At 30.7% G+C, this 15,634-nt stretch overlaps 2 protein-coding genes across 3 annotated transcripts; both read left to right on the top strand.

Annotated features, from left to right (window-relative positions):
• The first annotated feature begins 415 nt into the window (after positions 1 to 415).
• Positions 416 to 9,612, top strand: LOC141454717 (uncharacterized). Of its 2 annotated transcripts, none has more exons than XM_074129267.1 (7): positions 416 to 547; positions 772 to 830; positions 3,829 to 3,949; positions 4,896 to 6,337; positions 6,412 to 6,500; positions 7,295 to 7,393; positions 8,773 to 9,612. In XM_074129267.1, the coding sequence occupies exons 1-7, from the start codon at positions 524 to 526 to the stop codon at positions 8,856 to 8,858; spliced, it is 1,920 nt and encodes a 639-aa protein (XP_073985368.1). In that variant the 5' UTR covers positions 416 to 523; the 3' UTR covers positions 8,859 to 9,612. The 2 variants fall into 2 exon arrangements, with proteins under 2 accessions (XP_073985368.1, XP_073985367.1); XM_074129266.1 differs by having other exon boundaries at positions 423 to 547; positions 6,409 to 6,500.
• A 2,159-nt stretch (positions 9,613 to 11,771) lies between these two features.
• Positions 11,772 to 13,398, top strand: LOC141454726 (RIB43A-like with coiled-coils protein 2). The gene has a single exon (XM_074129295.1). It carries the CDS (start codon positions 12,111 to 12,113, stop codon positions 13,131 to 13,133), a length of 1,023 nt encoding a protein of 340 aa, XP_073985396.1. The 5' UTR covers positions 11,772 to 12,110; the 3' UTR covers positions 13,134 to 13,398.
• The last annotated feature ends 2,236 nt before the right edge of the window (positions 13,399 to 15,634 follow it).

Here is a 15,634-nt window from a genome sequence, read left to right on the forward strand (position 1 = left end):
GAGGAATGATCGCTGTACATAGTAAGAATGACACAGAGATGCTATGAAGTTGGTAGATTTGAAGACAATACATTGTAGCCAGAGGTTGTTCAAAGATTGGTACAGTGTGTCCTCTAGGATTATTTGAACGTTAACCGCACTTCAGATGCTTGGCAATATAGACTTGACTATTTACATACATAAATTGACCAATGGTCTAAAAAAAAAAAAATTAATTGTCTTTTTCAGGAAGACCGTAAATTCAACCCGATCGTAGTAATTCTCCTCAACAGGATTAAGAGGAAGTAAAAATCCCACCCATTACTGTACTTCCCTCAAAAAAAACTTCAGTAAAAGAGGAATTTACAGAAGTTTGAAAACTAGATTTTTTGTTTTTCGAATTTGTTTCTATTTTATCCTTATCATATTGCAATGAATTATCATAAGGATGTTTTACGTGTTGATAATAACGAAGTGCTGAGTGAGATAGTAAGGAAGATGGTCGACATTGCGGCTAGATTGTTGCCCAATATTATTAGTCAATATGGCTTTCTTTCTAGGATTACTTGTATGTGCTGTTCACTTGTAGTTATTTTTCTAGTATTTTTATTATATTTTATTTTCTCATTTATTTTGTTAAATTTACTATCTAAATTAATTCATTAGATTAAAAGTTTTTTTTTAATTGTTCATAGAATGAGATAATATTACCGTTTAAAAATTGATACTAACAAAAGTTAATCTACATTTAAAAAAAATTAAGTGATTTTGTTTTATTTATTTATATTTTAGATGTTTGTCATGATCAGCACAGCTAATGGTGACGATGGAATTTGTGAGAAAACATGGAAGTAAGTTTTTTCAAATCATTTTTGGTAATTAGTTTAGTTTTAAGAATAGAGTTACTAGTTAAAAAGGGGATTAAAGTTTTTTAATTATCATTAAAATACTAACAATTCTAACTAAAAATAAAAAAGTGTACGTTATTGATTTGTGTATAAAATATTTCTTAAATGTTTTTCTAAATTAAGTAAATGAAATGAGAAAATACTTGAATCATTCCCAGGCTTTAAACTCTCCTTAAATGCTCTCACAATATCACTAGGTTCTTTTATTGATTTCCCTTTAAAGCTAGAAATTTAGTTTGCTCTTAATGAAAATTTTACTGAAATGACAATTTTTTAATTAAACAAGACTATACAGCTGCTCCTCAGAATTCCTGCAGTATCAATTTCTCTTGAAAATTTGCTATAATGTATTCAATGTACCAAGTTTTGATAACTTTGCATTTATTTTTTTTAAATCAAAATAAACTTTAAAAAAAAAGGGAAAAAAAATTGCCGGAGTATGTAAATACACATGGCAAAAAAATTAATGGGCCACTTTAATTGTCAATTTAACATTGTTGTTCTTCCAAGTAAATGGGTGCACTATGGAACATGTTTTGAAGAGATTGTGGTTAGGATTAAGATAAACCCTCAGACCTGTCTCAAGAGGCTATTGTTTTCTTTGACCATTTTTCTCCTTGTTATCTTGAACTTGGTTTATATTGACCGATATGGGGCTATTTCTACTCTATCTCTATCAGTCTTTAACGTTTTGTCGTGTAGTTTATCCTGGTGTTTGCACGGTTTGCAAGGTTTAAAGCGGCATCTTTCCGAATTTGACGTTTTTAGGGCTGCAACATTAATTGAAGAAGGCCTAGAAGTGCGGGAAGTAGGCCGGCGATTGGGAGTGAGTCATTCTGTGATCCAGCGATTATGGGGGAGATATCAGGAGATAGAAGGATTCACGAGACTACCAGGGCAGGGCCAGCCAAGATCTACTTCATTAAATGAGGATCGATTCATGCGGTTACAAGCCCTTAGAAATCAGCAAACCACCTCACCTGCTATACAAAGTGACCTCACCTCAGGCGTGGCACAGAAACCGTGATTTCTGCTCAAACCGCGCCTGCGCTCCAGGTACCCGATAAAAGTGCCACGGTTGACCAGAAGGAACAGAATCGCCAGACATCTGTTTGCCAGGGACCATCGCCATTGGCACATCGGGCAACGGAGGAAAGTTTTCTCCTCTGATGAGTCGAAATTTACTCTGTACAGAAATGATGGGTGAATAAGGGTATGGAGACGAGGAAACAAACTTGTACACTATAACCAACGTCACCATCAATTTCGGTTTGGGCAGCAATTTCTTTCACCGACAAAAGTTACTTGGCTGTGTTCGCGTATGGAAGTTTGACAGCTCAGCGGTACGTCAATGTAGTGTTACGAATCCACGTCCGCGGAAGAGCACTCACTGGTGGAGATCACTTCATTTCCATGCATAATGGAGCCCGCCCTCACTCATACTGCAAATGTGGTACGTGAGTTCATAATTGCCAATAACATTCAGACTCTGGGCTGGCCAGCTTGTAGCCCGGATTTGAATCCGATTGAACACTTATGGTACCAGGAGGGGCAAATCATTCGCAATCGTCCTGACCCGCCACGGATATTACGAGAACTGGAACAAGTCGTAAGAGAAGAATGAGAAAAAATTCCACAACAAAACATCAGGCGCCTAATAATAAGCACGCTGTTATTCAAGCTCACGGTGGCCATACGAGATACTGAGCACGCAATCAAAAAGAATTTCAAATTTTTCTGTATTAACTTTTTTTTAAATTTTGCACTATTTTAATAAATTTTGTCTTGTGTAAAAATTTATCTCATAAATTAGCATAACTTCTTTTCCCCATCACTTTCAACAAAGTGTTGTCAGCCTTATTCTTCTAAACAGGTTGTACTGTGGGCTTCTTTCAGTGGCCCTTTAATTTTTTTGCTGTATTTATAAAAAATTCTTTTACCCATAATACAATAACTAATATATTTTCCTTCGCACTTCGACTTACAGAAACTAATTAAACCCTTAATATCCTTAACAGTTTGTAAATAATACATTACCCTGATATGACAATTTAGAAGGGAGCTTACCCCAGGATCCCTCCCTGGACTATTTTAAAAAGGATTTTCATAAAGTGATCAAAAGTTGAAGATCTACATAATATATGAGCCTTATGTATTATGTAAAGTATGTATTAAGTATGCCTTATAATATATAAATTTTAAGAATTTTTTTTAAACAAATTTCAAAAAATTTAAAATCTATTAAGTGAAACTTTAGTTAGTAAAGATGGAGTTTCTGAAAACTCGAAATTCAAGGATCATATTTAAACCTCCCTGACAGGATATATAAGGCCATATGTTTCACTGAAATGACAATTAGTGATTTCTACCCACTCACGTTACCCAGAACTACTTTAGTGTGTTTTCATGGAATGGTCCATAAGATTATTAAACCTACTGTGAGCAATAGTTTCGCAATTCCGGTTACGTCATTAGCTACTAGCTCGCAATCAACACAAGTAATCACTGATAATATTATGCAATTAATAGACCTAAACATCCCACTAAAATGATAATTCAGAAGTAATCCTTACTCCTCATGGCCCTTAATAGATTTTTCAATAAAAAATGTTAATAAGAAAATCATAGCAGTAGCTCCGTCGAATTACAAAACTTTTTTAAAGTAATTCCGGAATGTATCACAGTCACACTTGTTGAGAGAAAGAGAAAGTAAATAATTAATGTTTCTTAATAGAGATTTTATGGCGCAATAAATATTTCTTTAAATATAAAACCATTTCTTAGGTTTACCAATAATGATCAATGTAAAAATATAAATAATATTTATAGTTCATTCATTAATCCAATTGTTTCATACTATTTTAAAAGTTTTGTTTCTTTTACTTGTATTAGAATACTAATGAAGGCAATAATTGTTTTAATTTTATCAATTTATTTATAGATCTATTAAAACTGTTCGGCAATCTTATATTCACACATGGCATCACACATATTGGGGATATTGCGGTTGGGATAGATGTCAAAAAAGGCAGTTGCAATCGCGAATTGAATACAGAGTTAAGGTGATGTATATATATTTTTATAAGACAACATAATTTTAGATATACTTATTATTATTATTTTAAACACTGATAGGTACTCTAACCTACCTGTTAAGGTTCATTCTGCATAGATTCCTGAGAGCCGGTGACCATAACTTTGCCATTACCTCTCTACGTTCACTCCATTGCAGAAAATCTGTCATAAAATTACAAAAATACAGCATTAGATGACATTATATGTATACAAACATTAAAAGTTGCCTAACCCACAGATACCATAAGGGCCCAGTTTATAGAACTTCAAAGCTAGGAGTGTATATTTTGTTTTATTATTGCAGTATTGTGTAAAATTGATCTGATATTCATTAATAAAAAGTTAATAGATTTACTCTCTAACAAGAAACCTCCGAAAAAATTTAGGTGCACTCCTAGAACCAATGAAATCTTTTTTCATACACTTTGAGATAAGAAATTAGCTAACAGTTTATTAATAATTCCAGTTCTAAGAAGTCATCACTATTACCAACAATTAAATCTTATTTAGGCAATCCTATTCAATTCATAATGGAAATTAATTGCGGCAAACCCTACAAATCGTGTAAACAAAAAAGCATTTGAAACTAATCATTAAACTGTTCCCAATGTTAATAAATCAATGGTAGAGTTACGCGCTACGATTAGAGGTGATGCCCGCAAAGCTATATTCACGTTTAATGTGAGAACTGTTTATAGTAAGTATGTTTGCTAGTACCCTCTGCCAGCGATAGATAGTTGACCTTAAACCTACTTGAAAAAATGGGCATTACTTTACTTTAATTTTGTTTACTGTTAAAGTTAATAATATCCAACAATGTATTTTGTATTTTAACCTTGATTATACAAAAAATAAATATATCTTGAGTTGAAATAGATATTCATTGTCTTACTTCTCTATTAAAAAATATATATTTATTGCATTTACATATAGTATGAAGAAGTTCCTCATACACTGAAATATTGCTGTAATGGTTATGAAAAAGTATCAGCAGAACCTTTGGCATGTCATCCTAGTTGCAGTCCAAATTGTATCTTGGGGAACTGTACCGGCCCAGGAATTTGTACTTGTATTGAAGGACATAAACAAATATCATCCTACGAATGTGAACCAATTTGTGATCCTCCATGTGTCAATGCGAAATGTATAGATCACAATAAATGTGACTGTTCAGAAAATTATAAAAAAGATGGAACCACCAATCATATATGCAACCCCGTATGTGATGAAGAATGCCAAAATGGACAATGCATAAGACCTCAGGAATGTCAATGTTTTGATGGTTACAAACTAAGTGACCAGAATAGATATTACTGTTTGCCACAATGTGAAAATTGTATTAACGGGATTTGTACTAGACCAAACATTTGTGAGTGTAGTGATGGATATACTAAAGCGAACGAAACCTGTGCACCGTATTGCTCGCGGGAGTGCATCCATGGACAGTGTACACAGCCAGAAAAGTGTACATGCAATGATGGTTATACTTCTCATGCGGAAGAATGGAATCATTGTGTTCCTTATTGCTCCGAACCTTGCATCAATTCACTTTGTTCTGAACCAGGTATTTGCACATGTTTACAAAATTATACTAAAGTTAACGGTAGCACATGTGAACCAGTCTGTAACACACCATGTAAAAATGGTGAGTGTACTGCCCCAGACACATGTGAATGTAATGCCGGTTACAAACCAATAACAGAATATATCTGTGAACCAGACTGTACAGACGAGTGTATAAATGGTAACTGTACCGAACCAGAGAACTGCACTTGCTATGAAGGCTATACAATGAATGAATTTGACAACTATGTCTGCGAACCAGTCTGTGATGGAGGTTGTCTGAATGGCAACTGTACACTTCCTAATGTCTGCACTTGCGATAAAGACTATATTAAAATTAAACATAATGTGTGTATGCCAATTTGTAGAGAAGACTGTGAAAATAATTTTAATGAATGTAAAATATATCCAGAATGTGTACAAATTGGAACGCATTATTTTACTAAAGGTTTACATTATTCCACAAACAAAATAGTGTTTTCCATAAAAGACGCAATAATGTCATTAAACTGGAGTTGTAGTGATATATTTAATACATCCAATGTGGATTGTACTTTTAATAATTGTGAAACTTGTTCAGCTCTACCATTATCATGTATTTCTCAAATCAATTTTGATAATAAACACATACAATTTATCTGCAAAAAACATGAAACCATAAATGATAACGATGAGGAAAGAAATGAGACCAACTACTTTATAGATCATACAGAAGAAAACTTTAGTTATTCCATAATTTTGATACATCCAGAAGAATTGCATGGATTGAAAAAAGGAAAATGTGATGTATGCATGTGTGGGAGTAATTTGGAGTAAGTATATATAGTTTTTATTTAAAAATAATATTGTTAAATTTTTTAGTAATAGTGACAATATTTTTCAGAAGAATGCATAAACAAAATGAAGCATTATTTTACTTCAATCCTTGCCAGTCGCACAAATTAAATTTAATGCCAACAGATAAGTCAGGTTATGGTAAGAAATGATTATTATTATTATTATTTTGTTACTTTTGTAAAGTCAGTTCATAAAAAAAAAAAAATCGTGATTCGTTTTATTACAATTTAATTTTCGTTGTTGAGTGGAGCTTTGAATAATTTTTAAAATTGGGAATAAGTAAGTGAACGCAATAAATTTTGATATTGTATTTAACATCGTATTGACTACGATAGCGATTGGTAATGTATTATTACTCAATAATCACAAACGGAAAGTACAAAAAATAATTTATCTAATATCTAATCTTTATCTAATCTTATGAATACGTTAAAAGAAGAATACTCACAAGGTTTTCATCAGATTTAATGAGCGTCCTAAGGAAATGCAATCCATTGCTAGTTAGCTGCCGCTAAGAGATTTAGGATTGGGCTCCAATGTTCTAAAAATAGAAAAAAAAGAGTAAAAGATCGTTATACTTCGCAAAATGATCCTTTCTTGATAGAGAAATAATCTCTTTCGGCGTAATAAAGTAGTTGCTGAAAAATAGGTCACAGAAATAAATTATAATGAAAAACAGAGAACTTAATTGTTGATCTATGTGTTCTCCCCACAATTGTAAAAGATAAATTAATTATTCATTCCTCCGTTGCTGCTTTGCCATCGAGATACATGTATCAATAAGTTAGGCGTCGCTAAGATGATAAGGGCTACATTACTGTTTGTGCTAAAAAAAGGAAATTATTAATGACTTACTTTTCAGTATTAAAAAACAAATATTTTTCCAAATTCACTTATAATTTAATAATAATAATCTTCAATTTACTTTTCAGGGTACTTGTATATTGTACCTGCAGTTCTTCTTATAATTGGAGCAATATTATTAAGTGGTATTATTTACAGAATTAGAAAACATTCTGCATCATATAGAGGTTAGATATATCAAGATATTTAATTAAGTATATTTAGGTGATGAACAAATTAAAATGATAACTACTGTAACTGAGGAACCAAGTTCGAAAATTATTACCAAAACTAACCATTTGACGAACTTGCAGTTGATGAAATATTAGGGATCGGAAAATGAGCAGGACTTTCCATAGACGTGATATTTCAGAAACACAGATCCTTTTGGAAAATTCTGTAATTAAAAAAATAATTGTATAAATTTATTATTTTGATACCATTTCATTAGCACTTATAATAAATAAGTAATAAAAGGGACTCGAAAATGTAAAGATTTACAAAATAGTAACAGAAATCATACTTATTAAAATATATCTTTTGTCAGGAAAAAAATTCAGCAGAACAATTATCGGCTAAAACATTTTCGGAACTTCTAGCTTTCCACCGAAAATTAGTTCTTCATTATCGTTTAAAATTTTGTAAATCATTGCAATTAAATTTGTAAATACGTTTCTCCGTGGATTTCTCTCGTTGGAGAATTCTTTTCATTAAGGACACAAGTTTTCTTATATTTTCTATAAGGATAGAAAAAGCCTTATTCATATAAAACAACCTTATTTATATAATATAAAATGCATTTGTACAGTCATTGAAATGAATTAAATGAAATATTGTCAATGTCACTCACACCCGCAAGAAAAGAAGACAAAAATAAATCTGTTCAATAAATCATTTTGGACTAGACAGCGCAGCTTATAAACATCTTCAGCATTCACTCATATTTAATAAATCTTTGCCTGTTAAGTAAACTTAAATAATTAGTTGATTTAATTTAAACTGTTTTCATTTAATACCATTTCTAAATAATAGTTATGTTACTTTAATAAAGGTGCCAAGTTAGCCGAAAGGTTAGAGGTAAGGCCTGCCAAGCTAAGATGTATTGTGGTAAGATTATTGGGTTGGATTCCTTGGATTTTATTTTAATGGTTTATATGAGGCTTTAATGATAAATTATGTTTGTTAGTCACCTCTGTACACGACATCTAATTTTGCAATTGGGCGTAACGCACATCTCATAAGAAAAAATAGGAATTATTTCATTTATTTTTTTCTATTACTGGTTGACTTTTCGATTTTTTAAAAACCGTTCTAAAATAATGCAAAGTAAAAAAAAAAAAATACAAAATAAATATATTAAATCGCAGAAAAAAAAAATGTTCACATTACCTAGGATATTTATAAGAATTGTTTTATTTTTTATTTTTAAATACTGCCTTTTGGCATACATTTCAACTGCAGTTTCAGTTATTGCATTGAATTCTATCACCTGTTATGGATAGAAAACAGTTAGTTTTAATTAATTTTGGTTTTAATTGGATTATCTAGTTAATTAATACTTTTTCAGTGAGGAGAGAAAAGTATGATGAACAAGAATTAACCATTGAAGACGAATTACTGGTAAATGGAAATAATATTCATGAAGATGATTAATTTGGTTTTAATTGTTCAAGTATTTAAAGAAATAAAAAAGTTAACAAAATTAGTTTACTTTGTAGAACTGTAGACAAACACAAAACGTATAATGAACTTCTTGCTGCTCTGTATCTTTTAAAAAATATTAAAATTTATTGCAATCAGTAAATTTCAAATTTAAGAGAATTTCTTTAACATTAGGAAAGATTATTTTAACAGAAGAACCGTAAAATCTAATACAGCCTAATTACTTAATCAAATTCTATTTGATTTGAATATTTTCACTTTTGTTGCAGCAGCGCGAATTCTACTGGTCTTGGATATTTTCAAAACAACTAACTTAGTATATTATTGTTGTTTAATTATCGTTGATTACTTAAAAGCTAAGATTTCCAATGGTCAGTTTTATCCGTCCGGATAGTAGACCCTTTGTCTTAAGTGTTTATAGAAAATTAATTATTATAAAATTATTGTAGGTTTCGTACATTATATTCAAATAAAAAGTAATGCTTGAACATTAAAAAGAATTTATAGAACATTTTTAAAAGATTCTAATTCATTCATTTTTGTGGGTAATATTGAATTATTGATCAAGTAAGCATTCTGTTGTTACTCTGACAAATTATTAACGATGTTTTGCATGACCACGTCACTTCTCTCAAATTTATTAGTGTGTAAATGAATTCCAAGGTAAAAAGTTGGTTAATGTGAGCTGTATTGAAATGTCAAATGAAATAAAATAAATTAATATACATGAGTTATTTTGAAAACACTTGAATTTTTCAAATTTTGGTCAAATATTTGAATTTTTTTAGGACCTTGTAAGTACTTAAATAAAGAAATTATATAAAGGATCCCAAACTAACTCGTAGGCGGAATGAAAATCTACATGTTTATATTTAACTTAAAAAAAATTAAATTAGTTCCTCAAATTTAACAAAAAGTTAAATACAATAGAATTTGAAGTAAGAGAAATAGATTAGGGCAATACGCGGAAAGTGGTTGAGGAAATGAATGATAGAAAAGTATTGATCACTTTGGTATTTCTAATAACATTAAAATATAAAAAAAATAAAATAAAATTTAAATATAAAATATAAAAAAATATAACTTTAAAAATTCAACCACATACTGCGATCTAAGCAAACCTTTTGACATAGTGACTTTCGAAAAGGTAGTAATGAACATTACTACGAGAAACAACTTGGAAATTTGTGAAAGAATAAGACGGTGAAGCAATATGAACTCAAAATGATGAACAAATAATAGTTGTTTCGTACAAGGGCAAATATAACGAGGTACAATACTAGTATCAGTTCTAGAGCCACCTATTTTATTAATAATACAAACGTTGGCACTTGATTTCCAACAAGAATTAAAGAAGAATGTTTGGGTGTCACGACATTGATTTTGAACAGGAGAATAAGGGAGAAGCAATACCTGAGGCAGAGGTAAATCAGTTTTGGTTGAAAGAATGTTTGGATTCGAGTGAATTTTTACTGAACCAGGAGAAAACTCAGAATACTTTAAATTCTTTCAGTAAGAATTTAAAAAAATGATCCAATATTTCTGAACGTAGTACTATACTGTAGGCTCTCCTGGAAAGAGAATATTGAACAATTTAGTAACATGTGTCAAGAAACAAGTTCACTGATACCGAGAAAATTGGAAGGAAAGTTACCATCAGTAACATTAAGACCGGACTATGTTGGGTTATTCCAATTCAGAATGACCGTTGGCACTGGGGTAAGTACATAAATGCCTCAGTGTACTCAAAAGGTATTCAAGAACATTGACTACGTTATTAGAATAGGAGTCAAGATGACACTCTGCATGACAACATACCATCTGACTGACTATTTCCAAATTAAATCAAATATTCACGTAAGCGAGAATATTCTACAAGATACTAACAAAAATAAGACACAAGAAATTTAACACTTTTTATAAAGTGGAAAAGTTTACGGAAAATAACTTGACAGAATGAAAATTGAATATTCCTCTCATCGTTGAAACTTTTTCGGCACCCAGGATCAAACAGAAAAATATACTTTTTAGTTATGTAGCTATAATAAGCCACGAAGAAACTCCTTATTTAGCTGCAAACGACTGAAAGAGAAGGCCAAGAATAAGATGGCCAGACGACTGAGCCTTGGAACCGAGCAGCTACTTGCTGAAAATTGATTACTGGTAGAAAACTAGAAATATACAAATAGTCGAGACATTTGAGGTTAGGATCATAGCGCCATGGACGAGTGATGGTTAAAATGATCATGGCCAAATTAGGTTTCGTACTAAAAGCATTAGTAGAGATATCAGTATCTAAGAATTCAGAAACTTGCTAGAGCCAGTTTTTAAAACTGGTTTCAGTTTATGAAATTTGTATTTATGTTTTCAAGAAAACTCACCATTTTAGTGACATATTTAATTCCCACTTTAGGGAGTAGAATTTTTGAATGTTAAAATAATAAGAGGTGTTCCACTAAAAAACATTTTTTGAGCATCAGACTGATCGTGTTTGATTAGGAGGTTTGTAAAAGTAAAAGATTTGGAAGAAGACACTAATGCCTATTCATAAATCTTGGCTAGGAACTACACCTTCAGTTACACCCATTTTGTTTAGTTAAAACACAAATTTTTAAATGAGCAATAACATCTGTAATTAAAGTTACATTAGAGTTCATACCAATGTATTCATAGTGTTGCTTGAATACCTTTAAGATCATTAAGCATAAAATTTAAGATTTTAAAATATCTTTGATTTTATCCAGCACACATTTATATTCTAAGGTAGTTTAATTTATATCAAAAGTAGATTAAGGTGTAGAAATTTTGAATTCACGTTACCGCCTCGTACTACACTTGCTGACTGAGTAAGGAAGGTTACATGGTGTGTTGTAGGTTATCAAAATGTAAATGTATTGCAAACTTTTTGTAAAAAAAAAGGAATAAAAATTAATGAAACTAGTTATTGTTTAAGGGTTAAGAATGTTAGGTGTAAGTAAAATGTTTCAGAACTGTAAATATTAAGTAGTATTTTTTATGGTGAGGGGGCAATGAAATTTGTAACTAAATACATTCTATGGATACTAAATATTATTAATTGCTCTAGAAAAATTATGATGAAAAATAAAACATGGGTTTTGTTACTGTGGAAATTGAAATGATATAGAAAAAAAAGGTGTCTAAAACTGAAATATATATTAAAAAAAAAATTAAATCTGAAATAAGTATCAGATAAAGGAAGTGAACTAAAGTGAGTATGTAAGAATGGAACGATTTTTCAATGCTAAAAATCAAATAATGGAAGAGTATAAAGAAGCACTATTAAAGCAGATACAAGAGAAGAAGGAACGTAAAAAGCTTGAAGAAGAAAAGGAAGAGGCAGAATATAAAAAAATATTAGCAGAACAAGATCGCACTAACGCTCTTCAGGCACAAAAGGACAATAAGAAAAGAGAATTAGCCAGAGAAATAGACGTTTACAGATTGACTGAACAACAAAAACATAAATCAAGAGAATTTGATCTGAACGATCCAAAAAAGCGTTTTGAAGAAATTCACTCACCAAGTGAATCAACTGATGGCTCTTTTTTGAAATTCCCTTCAGAAGACTGTGATGGTGAGAAAGTTAAAGCATTTAGCAAACAAATAGGTCAATTTCAGGCTAAAGAGGAAAACGAAAATATAACTAATAAAAATATTACCCACTTAGACAGTGATAAAGACTTTATGAAAGAAGAAAAAATTGACATTGAAGCTTTAGGACATGACAAATTTAAAAGGACACAAACTGCAAAAAGTATAATGGAGTACAATTTAAACAAAGCTGATTGCGAAAGGGAAAAGAGAAGACTTCAGAAACAACAAGATATCGAGAATGAACAAGCGCGATTTAAAACATGTGGCATGTTTGCAGAAAATCCAGAAAGTACAAGTTGCATTGGACATAATATACAAAAAACGTACAATTTTAGAGGCTTAAGTGAAGAAGAAAAGCTTAAAATACGCGCTATACAGAAAAAACAAATTGAAGAACTAGAAGTGCGTAAAAATGCTGAAAAAGCATCAGAAGAACATTGGAATAAACTAGCTGAGCTTCAAAACAATGAAAAAACTGCAGCTGAATTACAGGCTTCGCAGCAAAAGAAAGATATAAATAGAAAAATTTTTGAAGAAAACCTGAAACTGGCAGCAGAGCAAGCAATGCAAAGAAAATCTATGAAGAAAATGGACACAGATAATTTTCCAAATAATGATTATTTTAATCGTTTCAATACAACAACTCGCTGAGAAATGAGTAAAATCTCGGAACCTAATAAACTTATAGTTGTTTCATTAAAAGAGAAATTAAAAATTTGATCTGCATTTTATACTTGTAACATACAATTTTTTAAGTATACTGGAAGGTTAGGTCTCAATGATTAAATGTCTCAAAATTGAATTTTTACAAAACAATTATTAATATTATTCACTGTTAATTATACACATTGGTACGTCAACATTGAACACATCTCAAGCGCCTACAATCTGAGCACAAACACTGAAATTTAAGGGGGCCATAATAGTTTTTATTTAGATCGTAGAGGATTTTACTTTATTCTGCAACTTCAAATTCTATTCAAAATTCTCGCTTTAAAGAAGGAAGCAGATGTAACCTGAAACATCAGCTTAAACAAGATGAGCAGCCTTAAAACAGTGGACAACATAGTATTTACTGTAGTCTAATAAATATGTGTTCTCCTTATAAGTCCTCAACCTTAATCTGTTCAGTTTACCAAAGTTTGTTAAAAGGGTTTCTTTTACTTTGATTCATGCTTTTATCAGATTATAAAATGATCTATGATCTATGTGAATTAAAAACTAAGTATCGAAAGATCTTAGGTAGCCCTCTACGTACAGTCGCCAGCTCTTCGTGGTCAGAGTTAGAGGGGTAACTCCATCAAAGTTTTTCAACAAAATTTACTTAAATATTGTTTTCTATATCAAGAAATTTTATTACTTTTTCCATGGTAATGTTAGGGTTTCATTAAACAGTTGTCTGGAAAAATGTAAAATTAATTAAGGAAAGTCAATAGTTGTCAAGTTACTGTAGTAATATCGAAAGTGTGGATAGTTAACAAGACAAATCGGTAATGTTCAACTTTGATAAAACAACCATTTCTCCTTCAAAATATGAAATAAAAGATAAAAAATTAGAGGGAAAAAAGCAAGAGGAAAATTTAAGAAAGGAACAATATTTCAATGCTAAAAGTTGGTTAAGTGAAGATGAAAAAGAAGCATTATTAAAACAGATAGAAGAGAAAAAGAAACGTGAAAAGCATGACCATGAACTACTAGGAAATAAAGTGAAGAAAATTTTAGCAGACATGGATCTTGGTAATGCTGTCCAGCCCAAAAATGAGAATAAGGAACATGAACCACAAGGACAAGAACAGTTTGATCTGTACAATACCAAAAGTATAATAAAACAATTACAAATGCCTTTTGAAGAAATTATTGGACCAAGAAAATTTACTAAAGGAACTTATTTAAATATCCCTTCAGAAGACTTTGACAGTAAGAAAGTTAAAGAAGTTGAGAACCGTTTATGGCAATGTCTGGCTAAACAGATAGATGAAAAGTTAAGTAATGAAAACAATTTTAAAATTTTTAATTTACAAAGTGGTAAAGATGTTGAGCAAGAAGATAACTTATTAAATAAAGCTAACATAAATGCAGAAATGGTGAGAATGGATGCAGCTAAAAGTACTATGAGTTATAATTTAAATAAATCTGATAATGAAGGAGAAAAGAAAATACAGGAACGACTAGAAATTGACAAAGAAGAACAAACGTGTGGTAATACATTTTTCAATTCAAACATGTTTATAGGAAATACAGAAGCACGTAACAGTTCACCTGAAAATGGTGCACTAAAAACATCCCATATTAGAGGTTTAACTCAAGAGCTAAAAATACAAGAGATACCGAAAAAACAAATTGAAGAAATGAGTAGAAATAAGGTTACAGAAAAATATTTTAAGGAAGCAGCAGAGCTTCAATCCAGTTGCACCAAAACTGTAGCTAAATTATTGGAAAGTAAAGAGAAGAATTGAAGGAAAGATATTATGAAATTGGCAGTATGCAATAAATAAAAATAGATCGTATAAAAAAAATGGCCACGGGTAATTTTCTAAGTCGAAAAATGTTTTTGTTCCAACAGATACCTCACCGAAAAATAGCAAATAGAATTCTCATTGTTGATGCATTTAATAAATTTAACGACATCGGAAGATTTTTTTTTTTCTAGAACATTTAATATTTTTAACGTTTTATGCATAAGTATTAGTAAACATTAGGTTTCAAAAACCAATCTTAGTTTGAAATACTGTGAAACTTCACATACAGCAGATCTTAACAATTTTAACTCGACCTTAAATTCAACTTATACAACATTTTGTAAAGACATAAATAATGCTAACATTATATTTTGTTACTACTCCATATCGCACAGTTCAGTGAATGCCATTTAATTGATCAAATCCTAATTAGTTTCTCTATAACTCTCACCTAAAGAAATCTGAATTACCCTCTTTAAGGCTGGCCTCATAAGGTGGAAAGTGATAATAGTCTGCCCTGAATCTAGTAAATGGTTCTTGCAACATTTATTTTATTTTAGAGTCAAGATTCATTAAGAAAAGCGTTAGATTTCTATGAATCTTATTAGGAAGTTGTGTCCATTGATTGGTTAACGATATATTGAAGTAATTAAAATATATTTGTTAATATTATTAATTTAAATTACTTCAACA

The sequence above is a fragment of the Rhodnius prolixus genome, unplaced genomic scaffold (assembly GCF_049639745.1).
Source record: "Rhodnius prolixus isolate KJV_2025 unplaced genomic scaffold, Rpr scaffold_9, whole genome shotgun sequence".
Taxonomy (NCBI): domain Eukaryota; kingdom Metazoa; phylum Arthropoda; class Insecta; order Hemiptera; family Reduviidae; genus Rhodnius; species Rhodnius prolixus.

Coding starts and splice junctions, on each gene's coding strand:
- LOC141454717 (XM_074129266.1), top strand. CDS start 524: ATGGCTTTCTTTCTAGGATTACTT. Junction 6,338..6,408: donor ATGTGTGGGAGTAATTTGGA/GTAAGTATATAT, acceptor AATATTTTTCAG/AAGAATGCATAAACAAAATG. Junction 7,394..8,772: donor ACATTCTGCATCATATAGAG/GTTAGATATATC, acceptor ATACTTTTTCAG/TGAGGAGAGAAAAGTATGAT.
- LOC141454726 (XM_074129295.1), top strand. CDS start 12,111: ATGGAACGATTTTTCAATGCTAAAAATCAAATAATGGAAGAGTATAAA.